This window comes from Echeneis naucrates, chromosome 9 (assembly GCF_900963305.1).
Source record: "Echeneis naucrates chromosome 9, fEcheNa1.1, whole genome shotgun sequence".
NCBI classification, from domain to species: Eukaryota; Metazoa; Chordata; class Actinopteri; order Carangiformes; family Echeneidae; genus Echeneis; species Echeneis naucrates.
In genome coordinates this window covers 5,181,166-5,207,363 of record NC_042519.1, presented here as the reverse complement: position 1 = coordinate 5,207,363, position 26,198 = coordinate 5,181,166, and the positions used below count along the sequence as shown (strand labels likewise).

The following is a 26,198-nucleotide window of genomic DNA, read 5'->3' as shown; positions in this document are numbered from 1 at the left end:
CAGGTGATGTGGTACATTCAAAGTCGATTAAGTGAAACAGAATGTCACATTTATTTAGATTTTATCCAAATGAAGGTGCCGTCCTTGACTCTGACACGGCTTCCCACAAACATGCCACGGATGTAGTGGAGAAAAAAGAAATAATAATGCAGTCTGTCATTATTTTATTTTAGGTTGGGTTTTTGACTGTTAGTGCTTTGCAGAAAATTAACACATCCCTTAGTTCAGTACTGTGATGTGTCTTTATGCTCCTTAGTCTTAGATCATAACAAAAACTTCGAGTCGAGTGCTGACAGCATGTCACAATCAAAGAACATGTGCACAAAGTTTTTTAAAATCATGCATCACCTATAGAGAAGTTTCAAGACAGTCCCGTTTCATTTGTCAGAAACATTAATTATGTGCAAACCATTTCATAGAAACAGCTTGTGACTTCAACTCTCATTCATGTGTATGTGTATCTGGGTTATAACAGTTAGATATACTGTCACAGCTTGTTTTCCAGTGTTTTGAACATGTAGAGATAAAGAGATAAACCTTTAGAAACAAGACTATGTCATGGTAATTGTTCATGGTAAGCATGTAAAACCAATGATAAAGGCAGAAAAAATTACAGTATACAATTGGCAAGTAATGAGAGGCTGCATGATAAATGAATTTAAAATGCTTCTTAAATGAGAAGTCACTTACTCTATGGCAAGTCACGTCTCAGCAATCATATACTCACCTGCCAGTTTATTAGGAACAGCTGTATACCTACTTATTCATGCAACTGTCCAATCAGTCGTATCAGTGGAAGAACCTGATGAATCTAATGAATCTAGATTTCACATCCGGTGGATGTTCTGTTGGCAAACAGACTTTCAGCATGATAAATGGTGAACATACACAATGATGCCATGTCACAAACAGTTCTTCAGTGGTAACTTTAGTCACTGGTATTGACTCCAGTAGGACAAATAAAAACTTGGGACGTGGTACAACACAAAATTTGCAGCATGACTATGCAGCTGACAGCTGTGCGATATTATCTGTGGACCAGGAAGTTATTAAACATTACTACAACATAAGTATTAGCTGAGTAACACTAATTCACCAAAGCTCTCATCCAAGATTCAATTACTTAGACATATGAATATGCATAAATGTGATATGAACTTAGTCCTTGTGTCAACACATATCATCTGGAATTGGTTGATAGCCCTGCCTGTACCACTGTGGCAGCACCAATTTTTTGTGCAGATTTAGAAAAAAAAATTCTGAAAGTAAGCTACTAGTTCCACAAAAGATCAGGGATCAAACTCCAGGTATTGATTTCTGTATTTTTTTTTTTTCATATGATTCAATGGGTTTCTTTTTCCATTTACTCTCTCGCTCATTTTATGACGCTTATCCGTAAGGGTCATGGGGGGTGCTGGAGCCAGTGCCAGCCCACGCTGGCTGAGGGCGGGGTACACTCCAGACAGGTTGCCGGTCCATCACAGGGCCAACACACAGAGACAACCGACCACTCACAATCACACAATTTTGTGCCACCAATCAACTTAAACATTCATGTCTTTGATCGGTGGGAGGAAACCCAAGCAGGCACAGGGAGAACATGTAAACCCTGCACAGAAAGGCCCCAGAGCTAGGAATCAAACCCACAACCTTCTTGCTGTGAGGCAACAGCTCGAACCACTATTCCACCACGCTGCCCCTTTTCCCATTCAGATTACACGTATAGATTATTTTTCCTCGGTTACATCAGCCTTGCATTTGGAGAGCAAACGGAGGCTTGACACAGTAATAATATAGTGTTACTGATAAAAGGCTCACTGAGCGTATGTCTCTCATCCTACATCTAACAGGAGAATATCTTGGGCAATCACTTATGCATACTGTGAAGCGTAGTGATGTCCTTTTGCTCTTAAAGAGTAAAATATTGTCATTTTTAAAGAGAGATAGTTTGTCGGAGACCTTGATGAAACCCACTTACGACCAAGTACTCTTTATATGTGAGCATCCCTTATTCTTCAGTCTTTGGTAATTGCCATCAGATGCAAATTGAGTTTTGACAGCCCGTAGCAGCAGTACCACTCAAACCCAACCCCCTAATCAACTCTGTGTGATTTAACGGTGCATCCGAAGCATTAGTATTCCAGAGCCGGATCCCTCTTGGATCCAGGCTAGGATTATCCAAGCTCTTAACATCTTAGCTAAGCTGGTTAACACCTGTTTTTATTGACATCTGAACACCATCCCTAGCGCCTCATCTTCCGCGGTTTTAAAAGATCTTCTTTCGCTCTCTCTAGCAGGCTAGTCACTCCTCCTGCAGGAGAATAAATTGGTTTTTTTCCCACCATAAGTATGGGTAGCAGGTCAGCGCCATGACTCCGGATATTATGAGTTAAATCAGTGCATTTACATTGTTACAAGCATTCTTATTGCAGCCCTGTTTGTAAAATGGCTCCATGAGAGTAGAATGAAAGCACTTTGAAGTAAACCATGCGCCGAGTGTTGTGAACTAAAGAGTGATGTAGTTATTGCTTTCTGTGTCCAAGTCTAGACATGAGCTACAATTTCAAGAATCCCATCCTTGACTGTACATTCTTGCTCACGTTTCAGAGTAATTTGCCTGAGAATAAAGAAAACACACTCTTTCTGTTTATTATGCCTAATATTTCCATCGGGGCCCATGTTTGCCCCAGTGTAACTGATGTAATATTCTATAAAAACCATTTAGGCTTTTGATACGGCCTGGGGGATTCTGGTTAGCCAAGGCTGTGCAAGCCCAGAGAAATCCTCCGACATCTATGTGCGTGTCTCTCAGAGTACTGCCAGGGTCAGCGGGGGAAACTTTGAAGAATGTCTCAGGATTTGTCTAAATCATGAAATATGGATCCTCTTAAGCACTGCTGGCATGAGAACTGAGCCTAGTCAATGATTCCATTAACCTAAATTCCAAAACAGGCTTCACAACATGACCATATTAACCCCTTGGATTTCAGCAAGCTTTTGATCCCTTGCTATTTAGACAGACAGGAATGAACGGTCACTCACATTCATCTTGCTCCCAGCTCTGTTTCTTGCCCCAGATGAGGAATTATTTTTAATTTGACCCCTTGTTTATCTTCACCCTGTATGTGTCCACGTTTGCAGATACACCCCCCCCACCACCCTAACACTGTGACAGAAGCTTATTGGACAGTGGCAGGGGTTATGTGAGATGATAAGGCATTTAGAGTTGACATGATGGAACCCCAATCTGCTGCTTTTTGCCTTTCCGCTATGAGCAATATTCATCCCAGGCTAACAGCACCGCGAGGAGCAGAGAGGAGAAACGAGTGTCTGCCTTCATTAGGACAAAGGGAGGGTGAGCAGGAGAGCATCTGACAAGCCAGTAACGCCTCATTGTCCCTGATCTCAAGTTTCATAAATTTCCACGGCTCTCGTTAAAGGACGTGTCGCTGCTGTCGCCAGGCACTAACTCGTTATCTCCTCAGCAGCGTAAAACGCTGTAATTAACATTCAACAACTGTAACCGATCCAGCTTTCGTCCTCTCTAGCTGCTAATTGCCACACTATTGTGCTTTTTTTATAAGTGGGCCTTTTGTGTGTGTATTTGTGGGTACACATTTGCGTGGTTCATTTTGATTGTAAATAGAGGTGAGAGAGAAGTTCATCTGAATTTAAAGGTGCTCTCGGTTTTACTTGTAGAAGCTGTAGAGATTCTGCCTCAGCCAAAAACTCTTCTAAATAGTATTTTTCTAGATATTTTTGTCGACATTTGGACATCTTAAATGCCTCTACCCAAGAGCTTTTAAATTAAAGCTTTGTCAACGGATGCTTTTGGTAGACTCCTCATGGATAATGCAACCTGTATTTTTGCTGTTGAAGAGCGTATTGGAGGCCCATTTGCTGAAATCACAATTACTGTAATTACAAATTTCAAGGCAATGCCTGCCTGGGGTTGTGAGAACACAGTGTGTACTGTTATTTAAGGAGATGCACCATTTTAATTTCAACCATGCATGAGCACACCTCTTAAATCACATCTTTCATCGCATCAACTGTAGCCTCCATTTGGGAATGTATAGCTGTCATGCTGCTATCCACTTAGAGCACATAGAGAGCTCACCACATTTAGGAGGGTTTTTTTTTTTTTTTTTTTTTCTTTTAATACATCAGATTTTCTGTCAGAGTTTTGTGCAGCAGTGTCAACTCCATTTTAGAAGGAAATGTTTTTGTTTTCTCCCCCACTGCACCTGCCTGACCTCACTGGAGCAGCAGCCATCACAACAAGGCCGTATGAATAATTAGTCTGGGCCAACCGATACTCCTCAGCTCCAAACATCACTGTCATCTCCCCCGCCATCGCCAGCCAGTAGCCACTGTATTGTGTGCAATTCTGCTCAATTGAATCAGTTCAGGCTGATGCAGCTCTTAATCGAAGGTAACTGTCTAGGTGTAAGTTGATACCGGGGCTACTCTCGAGGCCATTTGCAGAACAGAAGCGATGTCAAATTAGCAGTGTCACTGGAGACCGCGTTTTGCGACTTCAGTGGTGGTCTGTCACAGAAACACGATCACTTGATGCTTTTTCTGTTTGGTTTCTAGTCCTGCATTTCATTCTGTGGGGATTAGAGCTAATGCCAGGCTAAGGTTTCTGAGAGCCAAGATGGCCCAGGGAGGACAAACAAACCAAATAGTTGCATAGTGTTTCTTGTTTTGGTTTCATGTTCGGGTCAGAGGAGATGTGGTGCAGGTGTCAGGAGATTTACGTGTGCGTCTACAGGAAGGGCTAAAAGCGTAATTGTTATATGGGGTATATGTTTGCTACTGCTGATATTCTGGCAAATTTATTTGGCAGAAAAGGATCTTTTTTGTAGTGCCAAATGTCTGAGCAAGTTGCATTGCCATCACACAGCTTAATATGCAACCTCCTTACTCCCTGTCAAAGTGTCTGGAGCTCTTCTTCAGAATCAATACTATTATTCTAAAATAATATATTGCTGTCATTTATGTTTCGATGACGATGATGGTGATGTGACATTGAGATCAAGTGGCTTTAAGGACCGTAAATTAAGGTTTGCACTATTATTATTTTTTTTTTACAATTTCGTCCAACTGTTTTCTTTGTGTGTCTATTTCTCCATTGTTTGCATGCTGCCACTGTAAGGAGAGAGGAGATTAACCGTGTATGTTTTGCCAGATTTAACTTCACTTTGTCTCTATATATACTATAGATAAACTGGTGGTTTAGAAACCTTTGTGGAATTACATGTTTGCACAATGGACACAGGTCATGCTCTTTCTGCCATTTTCTCAGTGGCTCAATTCTAGCTAAACTTTGGCTTTGAAGTCTCACTGCATCTCCCCCACCCTGTCTTTTAAAGTTCTACAAAAACTGACTGTCAGAGAATATATCAATTATTGACCAAATAGCTGACATCAAGTAAATCAAGTAAAACAACATCAAAAATATAACTTACACATTGATTTTGTCTGGAGACCTTTTGCTGTCAGCAAACTTTGGAAGACTGAATAACTAAATGTTTGATCAAATGACCATTAGCTAAACTAAATAAATAAATATTTAGTTGTTTACCTACTGGTAAAAAAAAAAAAAAAAAACTTTCCTCCTCTGTTCATTACAAGCAGACCTCAAACGTAGGCCATGGAAGATTCCAACCTTCTTTTTAGCTTGGTTATAAGTGAAATATGTTTTACTACAGCATCAGTGTCAGCTGATGTGTGCTGAAGACACAAAGGCATACCTAAAACTAGATTGCTAAATTGTCAGCTTAATTCATCTTCGTGGTTGTATCGCCTCTAATTTGACTTGAATTATCAACAACACTATCTGCAGTCTCTTTAGACATAAATGTGGGAAATTTTTTCACGAGCACAGCGAATAAAGGAGAATGTGTTGTCTTCGGGGATTTGCGGAGGAATAGATGGAAAGCAGTCATCATGTGACTTTTTTTTTTGTAGGTTGTTAAAGAGATCTAATTTTAAATTGGGCTAATGTGTGGAAAACTATCAACCATTGACTAAGAGTGTCTTATGACTGACTTCATGTAGCTTGCTCTGTAAGCTCAATGCTTCTACTCTGCAGTTTCAGTTCAGGCCAGTCCAGAGACTTTTAAAAGCTCCTGCACCCGCTGTTCAGTTCATCAACTTCACTGCCCCACCTCTTTCCTTCCTTTTCAGCTCCTGGAAGCACAACCATATTTGCATCTCCCAGAGAGCGTCAAGAAAGTCTGCAGCTTATGTTTACAGGCTGTTCAATCACTTTAAGTAGCAGACTGATTTTCTTGGAGACCCATTTGCCACAGTAGCCCCCCCCCCCCATCTCCTTCCATACGACGTATTTATCTTATGAAAATTTGGAACTGTCTTACGTGCCTGTTTTACTGGTCTTTTCCTAGAGCTGGGACTGGTAAAACATTGTAATATATGTACAGCATAAAGAAGGAACATAAAAATATCCCAGAATACTTTGCGATTTACACTCTGTCAGAGGGAAGTGGTTACTTTTATAACGCCATCACACGGGAGATAGCATCTCACCGCTCACGCGTAATAAAATGGTAAAAACGGGTCATTTCTTTTCGTTTTTTCAGTGTCACACACAGAAAATAGTTGTGTAGTAAGCAACAAGTCACGTTTTGAAGAAGTGCATGCAAAGGCAATTTGTTTTTTAGACTATTTAACATATGTAGTTCCTAGAAATACTGCAGTGTGTCACTTCATATTGCACATCTTGAACAAATGTGTGTTTGTGTGCATGCCTGTGACCTTAAACCTGGAAACAGACCCTGCTATCAGCTGGTTTTCTGCCAGTTTTTCTGCAAGGCTATCAAAAATTAGCAGAGCTGTGTGGTGGCTTGTAGCAGCTTAATGTAGCATTAAGCAGTGTGACCAGGCTCCAATAAGAATAATGATTGTTGTCTTTCTGAACGTATTTTCCATCTTTAATATTAGGCCATTGTTCTCAAGAGCACAGGTCACATTCGACATCTGACATACATGCAGCATTTTACATGCCACAGTTTTGTCATCCTCTTAGATTAAACAGAAGGTCTTTCTAATAATAGCACTACGTAGGTTACTGTGAGGGGATCTAATGCAGACATTTGGAAATGTAATTTCACATCCAAAGCCTCTGTTACGACTGTGTGATAATGTCCAGAAGGGTGAACACATGAGTCTCCATCAGCATTGATGTAATAACTAATAACCTGGGGAGTGGCATCATGTTCTTTTTAATCATATAGGCCCTGGCTTCGTCTCTTTCAGTCTTTTCTCTTTTCCTCGTCTGCCTCCAACTGACCTGTCTATTTACCCATCCTACTTCGTAATGAGAACCGTTCGTTTATCAGCCCTGTTTAAACTACAGACAGGATTAACTTGGCTAAAGACTTAATGCACATGCACAGTCACCTCATGCTCTGTTTGCTGTTTCGAGGCCACAGATCGACAAGCTGCTCTGTTAGGCTTCCCTCTCTCGCTCATTCTCTGTCTTTCTGGGCTCCCTAGACCTCCTCCTCTCTTGTCCTCATTTTGCCTGAATTAATTGAGTTCTCATTTTTGTGAGAAAGCTCACAGGAGGCCTATGTGAGGAGAGAGAGAACAGTGATAGAAGAATAAGAGAGACAGAGGGAGATCAGTGGCAGAAGCCTTGGGGCCATAGCTCTCCCAGAAGTAGGCAGTCACCAGGTTCCCAAGGGATGCCAAGCCACAGCAGTGACTTATATCTTTATCCTCTCCACAGTCACCCCAAAACACTTCAGGGAAGGCCTGCAGGCTCTTGGCCAGAGTCAGGCAGATGTGCCCTCCCCACCCCAAACACACACTTCTCAAACCCAGACTCACGGGAGGGTGCCACCTAATTTAAGCTCTTTGTGTCTGTAGAGTTAAGAAGTGGAAAAATTGTTTAAATAGCAGAACAGCTGCCGAAACGCTTCGTAACAGACACATAAAGCACACACTGAGAGGTTTACAAATGGCACTGTGTTTGTTTTACTGCACGCTTTATTCAAACTGGCCCACAGCCTTAGCAACAACCCAACTAGACAAGGCAAAAACAACTAGGCAGATTTAACTTAAATAAAAGCATATTTTGGAGAGTATCATACTTAGCCAACAAAGCTCTTATTGTGCAGGGTGGCATGTGATACTCCCATAAACTAAATGTTTACCAAAGCACTGAACATGTAACCTGACTTGGGCTAAATGTTAATGTTAATACTATGAAGATGTGATTGTATTTGTATTGTATATTGTATTTTCCTTTAGTTGCACATCCTACAGCCATTTGGGGGGGGGGGGGGGGCGTGGAGGGGCAGGCAATGTGTGCATTCTGCGTTTACCTTGGCCTTGAAATCTTTCAGTTTTTAACCATTACAACTTTTCCCCTTGCAATATTAATGCACGAGCAGATCATGCCTTCAGATGTCTTAGGTTGCTGTAAGTTGAGATAAACACTTGCTGAGTTGTTGCAACCAATCGCTCGCCTCAGTTCCTCAGTGTCACTGCCTTAGCACTCAATAATTCAAAGCTTGGCGGTAATGAGCTCCCCGTAGGCCCTGTCCCCAAGGAGCCTCCCCACTGAGTCTACACTGTAATGTAGTTATATCTCATGTCAGCTTTCAAATCAATTACATTTCTATCTGATGGCTATGTAATTGCGCCTGATTGAGTTTTTGGCACGCCAGCCAAGAGTGTGGTTCCCAAACTCAGGCCAGTCAAAACAGGAAGCTTCAACCAATGAAACTGTATTTCATCCTGATTGAGGCTGCTTGCATGATAAGCACAACTGTAATTATGATAATAATAACAATAGCAATCTGTGTTTTCTCAGCTTTGTTGTTTTTTCCCCAGCTCTCCAAATGAAATTTACCCCTAAGGAATATGAACATTTGCTTTCCTCAAGATTTAAAGGCTGATTTGATTGTTTGTATCATGTGCAATTTAGTAGATTAAATGCAAACCATAACGCCTTTGCGTAAATTTATTGTCTGGAGTCTCGGTTACAATGCAGCACATTTTTTTTTTGCAGACATCCTTAGATGTTGGTGCCAGACATGTTGTGCGCCACAGACACCATCAAACTCCCTTTGGCATAATACCGAGATATGATCGAAAGTCTGACTCATAGCAGCGAGCTGACTGAGATTCAGTGAAGGGCACAAGTTTATTTACACACAATTGGTAGCATTAATAGATGAAGATATGGATGAAGGGACAGATAAGTAGAAAAATGGGCATTCGGCGAGATGGATGGATGAATGGAAGGATGGACAGAGATTGACGGATGGATGGATGAATGGATGAACTGCTGGATGGACAGATGGAAGGTTGGATGCATGGATGGAAGGAGGGAGTGAGAAATAAATGGATAGATGAACTGCTGGTTGGATGGATGGATGGATGGATGAATGGATGAATGGATGAATGGAAATACAGTTGGATAGATAGATCAGCAGAATGCATGCCTGGGTGGACAGAGGGAATACTCTAATGGAGTGCTATTGAGATAAATGAGTGGGAGGATGCTGTGGTTAGGTGCATCAGCAACTAAATAGTGATGAATTGTGGCTGCTGTCAGCAGCACTAAGTATAACAGACATAGTAAAGCAGCCTAGCTCATCTATAATGAGCAGTCAGAGATCGTCTCCATGCCAGAGGAGAGCTTCTCTGGAAATAAAGCACTGAGAGCATCTACCAATCATTCTTTCCATCCTCTCTTCATCATCCCCTTTTCTTTTTATATTCTCATACTCTTGCTGCTCTTACCCGTTAAATCTCTTCACTTGTATTATTCTCTCCTCAGTTCTCCTCTTAAAGCCTTGCATCTCTCTGTCCCTCTCTCTCTCTCTCTCTTTCTCTCTCTCTCTTTCCGACACTGTCTTTTGTGTTAACAGCCTTCCATTTTTTTGCAGTGGGGGAGCCACTGGGTGCACATCTACAATCTTGCCTTTCATTTCATGGCTTCTGGAAATGGATGTTTTACTGCCTTCATTAAGGCATGCAGCAGTCAGCGCCGTGTTTTCCCTCTGAAGTTTAGCTCCATGAACCTCGCCATTAGAGGACATTATGGCCCCAGATTTCAGGGCACAGTGGAACACTGTATAATTTGATTAGTGTTATTAATCAAGTGGAATACCGCTCCTTTCACCCCCATCTCCCTCCCCTCCTCCTCCTTTTTGCCATTTCATTTTTGCTTTCAAACCCCTCAGACATTCCCTTCCGTCTTCCTCCTCCCCTAACCCATGCGCCATCGCCTGCGCCGCAGCACACATGCAGGAGAAGTGACAAAGGGCCTTATGGCTTACCTTTTAAAAACAATGATTTACCACTTGTTTTTTTCCCCCCCTTTACAACACCCCCCACCCCTCCTCCATTTTTAGCCTAGGACATAAATCAATTGAGATGAAAGTTCCATAATTGTGCTTGCTGGGAGGGATTTGAGCAAAATTGCACTATGAATTTTTTAAAGGGAATTTTTACTAGCTGTTCAGTGAGACTTGGGCGACGAAGGAAGGTGAGGCCATGAGGATTTATGGGCCTGGATTCTTCATTACTGAAGTAATTTTCCTGCAAATGATAGTGCAGCACCCTGGAGGGGGGAGCGTTGCCCGCCTGGGAGAGTACAAACCTGCTTAATCTCTCGTGGAGAGAGAGCAGCTCAGAGCACTAATATCATCAGTAAGGGACTGAGACTCCATTTGTTCACATCTAAACTGCAGCAAGCATAATTGTGATTCATAGAAATTGATTGGTCAGATTCGTTCTAAGAATAACTATACAAGTTGATTTCATTATGAAGCGCAGTTATGTTGGAACTGGTAGAAAACAAACATGCTCTGGCATTGTTTTTTTATTGTGCACTGTTTTAACCAAATATGAACATTTTGTCAGACTTAACCTTTCTGAATTATTTTTCTGATTGTAAAGGGTGTCGTGTACATTAGCTGTGCACCACAGCTGCTGATAGATTAACTGGGCTAGACTAAGGTTACTTAATATGATACCTAATGCTTTCTCCTTTTTCTCTTTCTGGTTGACATCCTGTCATCAATTTGTTGTGTGTTTGTCCACCTTCATGCTGATTTAGATCTGCGTTTCCAAGCTGTCATACTGTTTTATTTTTTGGTTGTTTGCTTGTTTGTTTATTTGTTTGTTTGTTTGAAGAATGGGTCTCCACCTTTCTCTTTACCTTTGGTCTGTCCTTCCTCCTCATTTTAACCTTCCTCATTCCAATATGCTTGACGTTCTGTCTCCATCTCTTTAGGTGCAGCCAGCAGCAGTGGCCCTCCTCAAGGTTAGTGTGTCCACGATGCCAGGTCTCATTCTGTATCCTGCCTGCCGTCCACTCAATTTTACAGCTCAGTAGGTTGAGAAGCAGAGGGGGTAAATCTGCTGCAAAAAAGGAGAAGGAGAGAGAGAGAGAGAGAGAGAGAGAGAGAGTGGAGGAGGAAGAAGGTAGAAACAAAATTATTGCGCACCCTGTCACCAATTGAAGTGGATCTCATTCCAGGCACACTAACAACTCAAGACAATTAGTCACTTCTCACTAGGCCAGACGTGAAACTCAGTTTTGGGCCAGAAAAAGGCAGGGAGCAGAGGACACACTAGCATGGTTAAGCACTTCACTTATTGGAGTGACTCAGTGGACAAAGAAGCAACTTGGGGGTGAAATGGCTGTGTTCTGTGTTAGAACAGGTCCTCCAGGCCTTTTGAGCCTCTGAGATGAAAATAGGAATATGGGAAATGGGAAAAGCACACTGACATGCAAAAAAAAAATCAGCACAAGATGCAATACAAGAAGCATAAATCTCTGATGACGGATGATTAGTCTTTTTATTCATGTGCAAATGGATGTGGCGAGATTTAAATGTTAAGGAATGCCAAACATGAAGCAATTTTAATGACCTGCTGTAATGATCTTTGCTCTTGGGTAAATAGTTCACTATGCACAGCCCCCCCCCCCCTTTTTTTTTGACATTCTTTAAGATAAACAAAGACAGCAATGTCAGAGGTTTGTAACATTCCACATATCAGTCTGCAGCCAAAGATGAGTCCAGAAGTTTCAGCTTGTTCATGCTCCTGGACAAAAGTGAAGCATGACTAAGGTGGATGGTGCATGGAAGATCAGGGGGTGGAAAGAGAGAAAAGTTTGTCCTGGGCCCTCTGCAGAGACGCAGCGTGACCAATTGTGGTGAAGTGGATGAATGAGGCCATTCACAAGGCCTAATGAAAGAGCTCCTGCGAGGCCCTGAATCAGGGTGGGTGCATCTGCACCACATAGGCGTGCACAAACCAGTGACCTCGAAAATTACCCAGGAAGCACTTTGGGATAGTCACCCCAGCAACAGGCTGGGGTTTGCATGGTTACCAGGCGCTTCAATCAGTGCCTGGCAGCTTCTTAAACAGACCAAGGTTTTTTGTTTTTGTTTTTTGTATTGAAAGAACTCTGTGTGAAATCAGCTTCAGGGGTTACCCCCCCCAGTCTTTTAGGGGAGGGAGCTGCCAGTGATTGTCCCCTGTGAAAACGTCCAGGAGCTCTCACCATCTTTGAGAGGTGTGGGATGCTGCCCTTAGGACTTTTCCTCTCGTAGCACAAAAACATGTTTGTCCAGGCACTACTTATCTATGTGTGCTGCCTGGACCAACACCCAGGTGTTCCACCCATACTGTATGAGCTGCCAACGTATATATGCCAGTTAATTAGTTCTGAAGATGTACAGTGACAAATATGGGAGGCTGTATAAATGATCCGATTAGAGATCCTTGATAAGAAGTGAAATTCCTTCAACAACCCTGGGGACTGGACATTTAGTTTCCAGACCCTCAGGAATCTGGTTCACTTAATTTTATCTGTGTTATTTGGTTTAATATATTCAGTCTTGATGAGCCAGAGGCATGCAGGTCACTGAAGTTCCATTCCCGTCTCCATTCCCTCACGGAACTTTTGACAGTGTGAAATGACAATCCGCCCCTGCACGCATCTCCCACGTCAGAAAGTAATGAGATTGTGCTGCTGGAAATATCACTACAAAGCATCAGGCCTGCACTCAGGTCTGACTGCACCTTCAAACAACGCTGCCTGCCAGCTCGCCTGCCTTGCCTGCCTGCTGAAAAAGACATGAACAAAAACAATCAGAATCAGAGAGAGAGAGAAATGGCAAGGGAAGCTCCCCACGCTGAGACAAACGAACACGCCAGGGCCTTTCATCCTGAGAGTGATTAGCCATCCGAAACGTTTTTAAACTCTGCTTTGAGTGCGTTCCTCAAACGAAAGAGTTCCATTGAGGAGTGGTGGTGAGATGTTTCTCGCTGGGAAGCACCAGTGATCTAGTCTCTAATTGTGGCAGCGCTGACAAAGCTGGTGTGGCTGGGAGCTTTTTAAGTGGGGCTTTTTGCTACGCTCTTGTTCCCTTCCTGTCAGATCCACCACCAAAGGCACCGGGGAACAAAAAGGCCGCTCAGATTCTGTTCTTAGATCCATCTGCCTATTGTTTTGTGCATAAACACAGGTCTAATTTAACACATTAATAGGCCCTGATGGTACTCTAATGTGACCAAACCTAAAATAGGTTCTGTAAATGTGGTCTTTGGTTGCAAATATGTGATGTTATCTAACACAGTTTTCAATCTGCATAATAGCTGTTATTGTCTCTCACATGTCATGTTTAATGCCTCATTGATCGAAATCTCTTAGTTTCATAGAAGATGCTGTGAGTCTGACATACTGACAATAGTGTTACCTTTCCTCTGCAGTATAACAGAACACACTCATTTTCAATGTCTTTGTGTGGAAATTGGAAGCGCTGGTAGGAGATTTAAGAATTTGGCATGGAAAACTTTTTACATCGTCAACAGTTCGGAAACCAGGGTACTGAAGGTTTGAGGAGTCGAGGAGAGGCTGTTTAAAGATTCACATAATCAGGGACAGTGGAGCGAACAAGGGGGCTGCAAGAGTAGAGAAGAGAGAAAGGGAATGAAACCCTAGCTCATAAAAATCAGTATTATAACAACATTAATTGATGCTGCTGAGTGCCATATGTGACACCATATGGAAAAGCTGCCCCAGAGGCCTGCTATAATAGACAGCCTGCAGTGGTGCACACAACTTGGCACATTTACAAACAAGGGACGTCCCATTAATATCAGCCTCGCAGACCAAGCAGGAGACAGCAAAAGAGGGGGCAAAGAGGGTGTTACAGAGAAGGAGGGGGTGAGAAAATAAGTTGCCATCTTTAATCCCACATATTAACAATTTGTCCTCTGGCATTAAAACTATCATTTCTACCGGTAAAATTGTGCATATCATGGCACATCTATATTCTAGTCCTGTGGTTCCCTAATTACGTTAATAAACAGCCCCTCCCTCCTGGGCCAATCAGGCTGCCCTCTGTCCGCCCAACTGACACTCCCTCAACAGATGCCCAGTGGTGCTTTCATCGCAGACACACACAAAGACGCACACTTCAGCAGGTGATGTGATTCATGGCACCTTGACAAAGACAGTGTGAACGAGGTCTGGTTAACCCCTTCTGTGCCTAATCATGGGGCAGCTGTTATTTACTGCCGCTGTCCGCAGTCTCCACTGCTTGGCTGCTCACAGCACTGTCCCCCATTTCTCTGCGCTGTATGGTTTCGCATGACAGTGAGCCACCATATGGACATTCTGCAAGAAATGATTGACTGAAAATGTTGTGTACTTGGTTCGAAGTATTGCATTAATTATTTATTCATTTGAGATCAATCACATGAATAATTTATATCTTATTATGATTTTGTGCTCCTGAAATTCAATGGGTGCAATTTTGGGGTAATGATTCCGTTTCACATGCTTCTACTGACTATTTTAATGATTGAATAATCTCTTTATTATTATTTCCTCACATTGAAGAGGCTAGGAGATTAATTTAGTTGTAAAACCAGTGGTTTCAACCTTAGCGGTGTGATAAGGCTGACACTTATGATCAGAAAAGTCAGTTGAAGAGTAGTTGGTCTTGAAAGCTTTTTTTTTTTTTTTTTTGGGGGGGGAGGGGTGTTTGTTTGTTTGTTTTGTTTGGGGGGGGTGTTGTTCTTGTTGGGAGTTTTTTATTAGTAGTGTAGAATCATAGCTGCTGCTCATGATGTGATGTTGTGGTTAGGCCTGTTTTTATCAGGGGTCTGCAGACGCATGTGTCCACCTTTACGGCCCATACAGGCTGAATTTCTATCCATCCATTTTGCATGAAGTTCCTCCAACTCTTCTGATGTGCCCAGAGAAAGCGCAAAGTGAGACAGAAGGATCCGTATGAAACAGAGTTGTCAGCCATTCTGTTGAGTTTCATAGAATGTGAGGTGAAACAAGAATAGCGTACAGCTGTTTCCTCCCTGACACAGGGGGGAGGCAGATGAAGAGCAAAGGAGAGAAAAGAGAGAAAGAGGGAGGGAGGAAGAGGCAGAGCTCTCCACTCTGTGATGTGCACTGATGTAGCTGCAGCTCTAGGTCAAACGCTGCCAGTGTTTTGTGTTCGTTTTCGTCTCGTCTCCCCAGTGCTCCTCTAAATTATTCACAGCCTGAAGATGTGCAGTGTGGCTTGCCTCCTCCTTTCCTTTCTCCTCCTTCCCTCTACATGCTACATGCTCTGCCTCTCCTCCTCTGTTTCCCATCCCATCCTTTCTTCCTTGTGTGACGACTTGTTTCAGAAGCGATGAACAGAAGTTACTCGTTGCAAGATGGTTAATCCCCATCCCGCATCCACTCATCTTCCATCAACCACCCAACTTTCATCACTTGACTTCATATCCTGCTTTCATCCCTGCTCATCCCTTGCTTCCCTCTCCTGGCTGCCAGACTAGAGCCAGTTGCTTCTTTTTTTAAGGGGAAGGCGGACAGCTGTTAGCATCAACTCCTCTGCAGCCACCCACCCCACTTCTCGCTCCTTCCCTCACTTTTTTTTTTTTTTTTGGGTCTCAGCTCTTTAATGATTTCAAGTGACTTTGTGCTCATTTCATTTTGCCAAGTTGAGAGATAAACCCGACACGCATGCCAAATCCTCAGGCTAGGTGATGGCACTGATTAAAGACATGCCCGTCAGTCATTTCACCTTTAACTGACTGCCAGTCCCGTGAAGATGGAGCAAGGTGCTAGCAGCCAAGGACAGGGACAGAGCTAGGGTTTCATTTCCTCATCATGGTTTTTACTGTGAGACAATAATAGTTTGTCAGCCGTCAGAGATATCCAAAATATTTACTATGCCACTACATGAATTAATAATGGGATATAAAATAAAATTGACATTGGCAGAGAAAGGTTATGAGGTTATCCATATTGTCAAGCCCTGTGTGGAGAACAACATATACAAGCAGTATCTGTGTCTGTGGTGTGTGGGCTGATAAACAGCCCACGTCTGTACCAGATCATTATTGTCATGTTAACTAGGAAAATGCAAGTATTAAATCCTGTAGTACAGCAGGGGTTGGTGGATGAGGTGTTGCCCTTATGGCCACCTGAGGAGAGAGCAGAGCAAAGAGCAGTTGCATCCAGTTCTGGCCATTGCCACAGGACACTCATTTGTAATTCTGTAGCCTGCCTACAATAACGTTTGATCATTGCAGAAGGGGGACAGGAGGTACAGGGAGGGGGGAGGGATCTGAATTTTTCTCCCACTCACTTTGCTTCCCCTCCCAAAAACCCCAACCCACCCTCTTGCAATTGCTGTCACCCAGTATGAATGCCCCCTCTGGCCCGATGACAAGTCTAGCGTGAAACGCTTGGCTGCCCCCTGAAATTAGCAGTAGAGCCCCCCGGCAGCACATGCTTCTCATGACCAGCACACAGTGGGCTGCCGCCAGATTCTTTTCATTATGGCTGTGGCCTGCCAGCCCCCTGACTCTACCTCCTTCTGCCTCATCTTCCATCCCACCCTCCCTCTCCTCCTCCTTCCCCCGTGCGTCAGCCAGAGCTCAGTAAACAGCATCTGTAGTTCTCATCACATTACTGTCGTTGGGAAGAGAGGGAAGGAGGCAGCCAAGCTCTCCATGGGTGTTGCTGTTATTTCTGTGTATCTAAGTGTCTTTATGTGTGCATACTGTACGTGATTTTGTGTGAACGTGCATAGTATGTATATGCATGCGTATGTGTTGTGTGTACATGTGTCTTTGTGCTGGCCTGACAGGATTAGTGAGAGTGAGACAGAGCTAGTAGTAGCAGTACAGACGGTGGGAAGGAGCGAGAGAGGAGGGGAGTAGCAGTACAGAGCAATGCCTGGAGGCTCAATCTGTTCCTCACTGAGCTACATCAGTGTTAGAGACGGCGGCTCGGGCCGCGGGGAAGCCTCCACTCGCTCCATCAAACTGTCAGGCAGCCAGTGGAGCTGCACAGGGAGACTCTCAGCTGCCCCCAGGGCCACTTCAAGTCAACATCCCATTTCCTTGCCTCCTCGCCTAATTTCTCCTACGCCCCGACTTAAATTTCCAATGCCCAATGTCTGCCACTGCAGCTCAGCTGCACCGGGCCCCCGGCCATGTCAAAACACTAGGAGGTGCTGAGGGTAGTACACGCATGTATGTGTGTGCGTTCACCTCTGAAAGCGAGATTCAGCTAGCTACAGTCAGCAGAGGCTAAGACGAAGCCAAAGGGAGCCTTCTGAAAGACGGGACACGGACAAAAAAAAAATTTAAATAAAATAAAATAACCTAAATCATATTTTTCCTCTCATTCTCTATTACCAATGTTCCTATTTTTTCCATGACTATATTCATAGCACAGTTGTGTATTCCCTGTCCCTTCAGATTTCTGTCAGTTTTCTTCTTTCTCTCTGAGCTGAATAAATGCTCCCTCTTCCCTCGTACATCTGCCAGCACTGTCTGTTTTTCCCTTGCCAAACTACTCCGAAGATCACAGCAGCAGCCCAGGCAGCTCTGAAAGCAAAGGTTGAGGGATTTCTCGTTGGAAGTGACAAGGCAGTCCTTTGATTTAGTGAAGAAGGGGGACAGGTCTTCAGCTTTACCCCCACCACTATCACCATCAATCTGTCCATGGATCTCCTCCCCTTCTTCCTCCTTGACCTAACCACATGCTTTGCATGGAAGTGAAACAGAGCCCTGCCAGGACTCAGTGCTGTTTACATGGACTCTGGGTAATGTTGAAGTCTGCTTAGTTTGGCCACGGGTCAGGACTATATCTTTCCTCACCCTGGCTAGATTTACATGGCCCCTGCTGACTCTTCCCTTAAGTGTGTCAGCCCAGAATCAGAGACCTCTGTGTCTGGCTAATGCAAAGAGCATTTCTCCGAGCTTGTCTTCCTCGAGCCTCCGTTACACTCATTCTGTCTCTGGCCTCTTTCAATGGGCCTCTGTGATAGGAGCTTTTGCCCAAGCCATCTCTCTGTTTGCACAGCCTCCTAGGTCCCAAGCTCAAATATGGTTTTACGCGCAAGCCTGTCTAGACCTCTTCTGCTGGTCGATATCATTTCTACCCGGCAGAGCTTTTTCTCTCAATCTCATTCCCTCTGGAGCCTACATCTTCGCTCAGATCAATACTTTCCTAATCCTGAGCTCCTAGGCTGACCTGGGGTAATCAGCTGACTTCCCATGCTGCCTGCTGGGGAGGTCAAGGGTCAAATGGCTGTATAGATTTGATCCTGTGATCAAATCACTTTGCTAGGTGGTGCTTTTTGATACAGCTAGTGGGGTCAAAAGTAATCACTTTTTCTCCTCTCTCTCTCTCTCTCTATGGTTAAGGGAGGCATATGCAGTGCTTCTGTGTCTGTAAACCCTAAAACAATTGGCTTTCTAAGTTTGTTTCCAAAGAGCTTGAAAACATTTGAGCACACACCAAAAGATCCCATTGAGAAATCATGAAAGCTGAGTTAAAGTAAGACTCGCTCCTTGCTCACAAGGCCAAAGAGACCTTCAGATAGCCTGTTGATGTTTCAGGCCCCGCAGGAGGTCCCCCTTTGGGCCCAAGGCTCTGCTTCCATGCCCTATCAGAGTGGCCACGGTGTGTACGTCCCCACACTTCATCCTAGCCTCTGCAGGAGGGAAATTGCGGGAGGAAATTGGTGTTGTTCCTCTAGTATCCAACTCTGCTTTGGTCCTCGACTATCTAAATGGACCATTACCCCCTCTGTGCGGTCTCACTATTGGAGTTCTGTGCTTGTCTGTGCTTTCTCTCTTACAATCAGGGGTATCTCAGTCTATCTCCCCAGAAAGATGTCCTCAGAACTGAAGCTATTTCTTCTGCTTCAGTTTAAAGTTTTAAACCGAAATCAACCTTTGTAGCCCATTTATAAATTCATGCAAACAGTTTTTTTTTTTTTTGTTTTTTTTTTAATATTGTTTTTGATTAAAGGCATTGAGTCACTGGTACAAGGCAAAGTATTTTATATTTTTGTTAATCAAGTTGTCATTTCCATAACCCCGATCGATGCTTTGAAGACGATGGTAAACTTCTCTCAACCTCTAAAGTCCTTAGATACTTTACAGCATAAACACCCTAAATGACTTCGATAAACTACTTTGTTCGTGTACATACTCTTTTTTCTCTTTTTTTTTCCTTTATTTAGTGCTCTATGTATTTTCGGTATAAAACTACAGTGACACTTACATGCCAGTAGCTTTGGCAGCTCTTATTTTTCCTGTTTTGTTTTGTTTTTTTTTTTGTTGTTTGTTTGTTTTGTTTTTGTTTTTGTTTTTTGTTTTTTCTTGCAGCAAGTATAGGGCTGAAATCAGTATTCAGACAGACAGTTTTTGACACCATGCCAGCATTTGCATAGCTGAGTAAGTTCCTCCTCTATTCCACTCTCTATCTCTGAGGCAGAATTCATGGCAGACTGTCCTCTGAGTGTGACAAGTGGAACTGTGTGATTAATTTGGCCAGTCGTTTTAATGTGCTCCGGGATGCGCAACGCTTATTGTCTTCCCCTTGCACGTCTATCGGAATCTGCCAGAGAAAATGTCCAGGAGAATCGAGACATCCATCCCTGCCTCTCTCTGTTTTTTTTCCCTGCTCTTCTCTCCTCAGCTCTGCCTCATTTCAGCGCTGAGCTACAGGGTTGTCATGGGGGCCAGCCCAGGTCGAGGCCTGGCTCCATTGAGGGCCGCTGGCGGAATAAATCTCCTGTCTCTGAAGTGTTGAAAGCTGTGTAAATGTCAAACTTATCCGTCTGATGTGCGGGCTACCGGGAGGAGGGGTTGGAAAGACAGTGGGGAGCTGGGAGGGAGGGTTGTGGAGCCATCCGCTGAAGCGGGTCCCCTGTTACCCTTCGTAGCTGGCGGTTGCCAGGTGCAGATGTTGCTGCTTGCTCACTGCCTCTGAAGAGTCAGGCAGTTTTCTTTCTTTCCCTTTTTTTTTTTTTGGTTTGTGAACATCTATGAGAGACACAAACCACAAGGGGCTTGGCTGCTGTCAGGCAGCTTAGTGAGCAGCATATCGCTCCGATTTTAACAATGTCCCCTCTGACCACCAGACATGCTGTTAAGGGAGGCTTCTGTTTAGGGTTGCGGTTTTGCATTTTCACCATTTGGTTTTCTTGTATAGCCTTGATAAAAAAACATTTTTCTTTGGTGTAGATATTGGAAATAGCATAGGATGATGTGGTCCCCGTTTTAAGCTCATGCGCTCACAAACATGGGCCAGTCGTGCGTTCATTGAATTCCTTTCTTTGACTCAACTAAGTGTAATAGCCCAACAGGGTAGTCACATATAGTCCTGACAACCCTGTTCTAACACTGCTTCCATCTGTCCATCCCCCCTGCCTGGTCTTACTGGTGTTTTGTTCCCCCTTTTCCACCTGCCTCTCTCTCTCCTGCTGTGCTGTGTCTATCCCTGTGTCTGACTGAGCCATAGCTAGTATTCCTCTTTATGCTCTGCTGCAGTGCAGGCTTCTTGTAAAAGGATAAGCACCATGCTGTGCTCTTTTGATATTATTTTTTCTCCTCACCGGCTCCAGCCTTCTGAGGCCTCATCTCTTGTGTCATGGCTACTGCTACAACAACAAGCAAAGCATGCACCCAGGGAATGGGCCCAGCCAGTTGTTCATCTCCATCACCTAGGGTTTAAAATCGTCCCCCAGTAATAGAGAGGAACTCACAACCGCTGTGAGATGGAAGTCATCCGTTCAGCTGCATGCTAAGAATACATTTACACCACTTTCCTGGGGGTAGGGGGTGAAGTTGGAGATTAGATCAATTTTCCTTTTTTTCCCCTTTTACTCCCCCCCCCCCACCCTTTTTTTTTTAACATTTGTCCAGAAACATTATTGGGAATGTTATTTCTTCAGATAAAATGCTTGAGTTGTACGGGAACAAATGGGGGGTGATTACAGGTTGCGATGCAGCTCTATCAAGCAGTATAGAAATGGCTGACAATTAATTTGTTCAGAATTCGCAGTCTGAATAGGGAATTGACTGACAAGAAGCCTAAGCCATTTTCTCTTCTTAATGCCCAGCACTCTGTAATGAAGTTCTTTTGACAAGCAAAAACCCAGAAATTGGGGTTTGCAAATATTACCCATGAAAATACATGTTATGCTGAAATGTGGCCAGTGTTTCTAATTTCCATTGCCAATGCATGCTTGTTTATACTTACAGTGAAATGAGTTTTATTTTCTCATTTTATTATTTCTGGTCATTACCTCTTATGAGCCATTCCACTTATTTTTCAGCAAGTCTCCAAGATATTTTTTAAATAAATGTGGCACAAAGAAAACACACAAACATATTTTTCTATGCCAGTTCTAATATTTTCTTACAGATTCCACCATATCCACCCAAGCACAATGGAATTTTTTGGTCATTTTCTTTCTGAGATGTCTTCTTTAGTGTTATGATGGACCCTTCCTTTGCTTACACACTACTTTTCTTGATGCTCACTGACAGGCTTCTGAATCATAAACAGTAATCTCTTCAGCTGGTAGAAAGCCTCATATCGAACATATCATTTTGCTCTATTTGTCTTGAGACAGGTGTATAGTCTTGTTCTTTGTCCTGTGTGAGAATGCTCCAGCATGAACAGTGGGAGCTCTGATCTTTTTTAGGAGTCATTATTCTTCTGACAGAGATGCAAACACAACAATAAACCCCCCAAAGGGGTCAAGTCAAAGCATTTTTCACTTAAAGTTTTTTTTTTTTTTTTTCCTGCAAGGGTTCCTGCTGTATCCCTTGTCTTTGCAGAGTTGGATGAATCACAGGCCACTGAGGCCTCCCTCCCTCACTACCCTCTCCTCTCCTCTCCTGAGAGATCTTGGCCACTGAGCCCTTGTACTGATTACTCTCGTTACTTAATTATACATTTGGACCCACCGCACTTGCAACAAAGGCCCGCTGTGGCTCCATTGACCCAGCTCCCTCTTCATTGTGCGCAGCTCTGAAAGAGAGTCAAACAAAATAAAGAGGGTCCACTTAAATATGTTGCCACAGGGACTTAATTGACAGATTGAAGGCAGTTTTTCACTGGAGGCCCTCTCCCTGTCTATGTCGCTCTTCGCTTGAATTACTTTGCTCCTCATGCATCCAGCTGGGAGGTCCAGTGGGACTGGCCTTCAGCTCGACCACTCCTGTTATCCCCTGTCTCAGCAGGGACAAGTTGGGATGTGTCAAATAGAAATAAAAATTTTAAAAAGCCAATCCAGCACTGTAAGCCAGGGTTTTTTTCATTTCATACATTCTTTTAGACAAAAGATGAATATACATGGCATGGTCTGTTTAATCATTTTTTCAAACGGTTTGCTAAAGATATATTTCTTTAGAGTCTAAGCTCTATATCAAGCCCTATGAACATGTGAGGAATGCTCTGGTACTTGGTATCTGCAGTATTGTCATCATTGTTTGTCAGTTACAAGGTCTGACTTCTTTTTTCCTCTTTTCCTTTTTTTCCTCCCTTTTTTACGGCACACCTCTTCTCCAGATATTTAAGCCTGATCACTTTGTATTTTAATGCTTAAATGACTTGTGAAATCTAAAGTGTTGAAGAAAAAAACGTTTCACTTCTTGACTGAATAGAAGGTGATTTGGCCTCTGACCGTGCTAGACAAGGCGTATTTCAGAACACAACCTCTCTTGTTACTTAGTTCTTTATCCCCGTAGAAGTCTGCCATACAAATTAAATACTGGTTTGTCACAAAGCAAATGTGAAATACCACTTTTAATAGGCACTGTGTTTCACCATTCAAAGAGCCTAAGCTCTCTCTGTCCTTGAGATACTATCATCCAATTTTAAAGCACACTTAAAAGGCTAAATGACAAGCTGCAGCGGAATACAAAGTCATTGAACAAGCTCTTCATAATAGAACCCACTGTATAGTATTATTTGGTTTTTCATCTTTTGTAAATGTACAGCATTGAATTGACGACAGAAAGACCAGAATGGCATTCAATTTGTCTGTGCTGCTTTTGAAACTTGAAAAACTCTCATACACTACCAGACTCTACTTTCCCTCTTCATCCTCTGCCGTTTGCTCTGAAAGCTGTCAGTGAATGAGAGGTTGCACACAAAAATAACATCTGCACTGATTATGAGCTGCTGGAGGGAACCAAATGAATAATTCCTAATATTTCCTGTGTCTGTCTCTTTTCTGTTACAGTGCGACAGCGAGAGTGACATTGACGACAAGGTAGGACTGTTTTTCTTGTGTTTATTCACCCACCACATGAGATGGCTGAGAGTTGTGAATAACAAATTTGAGCTCTTGACTATGAGAGGGAAACAGTCAAAGTGTGTTGTTAACAAAAAAAGACGAGGGGTAAAAGACCCTTTGCATCTTACACAAAAAGGAAGGGACAAGAAAAATGTGTTACAGGCAAAATGCGTTTTTCCACTGCTAGTTTTCTGTTGTAGTGATATGGCATTTATAATTGTCGGAGCATTTTATGCCCGAATGTGTCTTTGCTTCTTGCCAAGATCCTAAAATATGCAACATAAACACTACAGTATGTGTGCATATAATCATAGGACATGTACCATGTCATAAGATTAAACTCAACTTTCTTGTTTTCCCATATGTTATATATCTGTGTTTGCATGTTATGTAATCATTTCAGAGTAAATAGTTTTGCAACACTGATGATGTTTTCGTTCACATAAATGCGCTCCAGTCTTTCTCAAAACCAAAGATAAAAAATGTGAGATGAGAGCAGCTTGACGAAGGAAGTGAATTTGATTGTGTTTTACGACGCACTTTAACAACCGCAACCTAATCAAAGATACCAACCAGAAATCACAGCTGCTCGCTCGTGCAGTTTCTATTCTTGCCTAGATGAAGTAACCTAAGGTGTGTTGCTCACAAAGTGTTTCTTGGTTTTACTGCCAGTGGTTGTCTGTGTACACAGTCTGTGCACCACCAGTAACCTGATGTGCTTCAGAAAGCATGGCAGGGTTTAATGTTTTAGACTGATCTCATCAAATATTAACCATTTGACAATTTGACAGATTTACTTCATCAGTTTCACGTCTGTGTGTCTGTTTATCATATACTTGGAGGTGGTTGGCTGTTGGCGGCCACCTGGTTACAAGATGAAACGCCTTCGAGGAACCTCTCACATCCTAATTCCTCCACAGTTTAGCAATTACTCCCTGGTAAATGAATGAGATAGCATGCCTAATCTCCTGTAAGCTTAGCTCCCAGTTCTGTGGAAATGTCTGCAGCCCTCCCTATAAATAATACATTGATAGCAGGCCCAATTTGCATTAACTGTAGCCTGGCAAGTCAATAGGCTTTTATCTCTTCATTGAAGCGAGAAGGAACCAAGGGCGCTAGCTAGTTGACACGACAGAGAGACGAACCAGGCCTGTCAGTCTCCATACGGCTCTGTGGTATCACTCTGAGGTGGAGGGGCTCTCCGAGTGTTTCCTTTTCAGGGCTTTGTTTTCCCTCCTGGTCTATCAGTTGCATGAAAGTTTTATATGTGTCACAAATCTTGACATTTAATATCCAAAGTTTGATACTACAGCACTAAACAGCAGCTGTGAAAGAAACAGAAGAGAAACTAAACAAGTAAGGCTTTGGTAGTGTTGTGAAAATTCTGCAATGCTGCTATGTTTTTGGTAAGCTGTCAGCCGCCGTCTCTGTCTGTTCAGTGAAACAGGTCCATATTAGGCGTTTGGCAGAAGTTTAAGTGGGCCGGGATACAGTTCAAGACATGGCGGACTATTAGACAGTGCTGCCAAGTTTTCAGCTGTTTGTTAAATTTTGCACCAATTGGTGCACAGTCCACTGTCTCAAGCCGATTGTCTGTTCAGACCTAGTGAAATACAATCAAGAAGAGTTAATGCAGAGTGAAATCCACGACAAACACAAGGTCGCGTTCCTAAAGTTATCTTTTTCACGCATTACTGCATATTGGCTGTGTGAGAAGCTCGTTATTGGTGGCACTCCACTTATTCTGTCAACATGACATCTACAAATTAATGTGAATCGCAGACCATTGGCGGCGAAATAATAGTGCAGCAAAAAACATAATCACAGAGAAGAATGTGGGAACTAAGGCTACGGTAATCTGTCTTTGGTTAGTTATTTTCACTCTTACATCCTGTACCTGCTTTTTCATGTCTCTTCGAGCTTTGCTCTTAGTTCTTGGTTTCCATTCTCAGTTCTGAGGTTCTGAAGCTTGAAGTCTTGAAGCCTTTTCAAATGTCTCAAAGAGCTTACATAATGGTGGACAATGAATGAATCCAGGTGTGTGACAAATACCACTGTCATAGAGAAGAAAACATACTGCTCTCCCTGGATCAGCTTGTGGCTGTAATGTGCACATGGACATTGATAATAGATTCTGAGCACACTTCTTCTAAGTTATGAAATATTATATGAAATTCGATACCAAAGCATCAAATATGTATGATGTCCCTTTCAAGATAACATTGTTACATAGACTCATAAGAAACTGCACCACACCCAACATAAGAACCCACCAACAAACACCCAATATGACAGCACATCACATTATCTAAGAAAGAATAGATGCTCAAAGGTAGGTGTTATTCATATTTCCACTGTTCTAATGGTGGTTAGTCCTCTATTCCCAGGAGTAGAGCTATTGAACAAAGAACAGCTTTGCTCTGTGGCCAACAGGAAATGGAAATGAGCGATAGTCTTAATTCCAAAACAAGGTTCACTGTTGTGGAATCTTACACTGTCGATGTATCTGCCAAGAGTGCAAGAAACTGAGAACATCTGGATAAAAGCTAAAGCAGCGCTGACCTTTTCATT

The 26,198-nt window shown here is 42.9% G+C and overlaps 1 protein-coding gene across 7 annotated transcripts in view; it reads left to right on the top strand.

Annotated features, from left to right (window-relative positions):
* Nucleotides 1-26,198, top strand: part of fbrsl1 (fibrosin-like 1) — a 262,394-nt gene that overhangs the window by 152,134 nt on the left and 84,062 nt on the right. For 6 of the 7 annotated variants that reach the window (XM_029511661.1, XM_029511665.1, XM_029511660.1 and 3 more), the window contains exons 5-6: nucleotides 11,282-11,311; nucleotides 23,574-23,603. In XM_029511661.1, the coding sequence (XP_029367521.1) occupies nucleotides 11,282-11,311; nucleotides 23,574-23,603 (60 nt within the window). The remainder of the gene's footprint in view (nucleotides 1-11,281; nucleotides 11,312-23,573; nucleotides 23,604-26,198) is intronic. The other variant, XM_029511662.1, reaches the window with a different exon arrangement.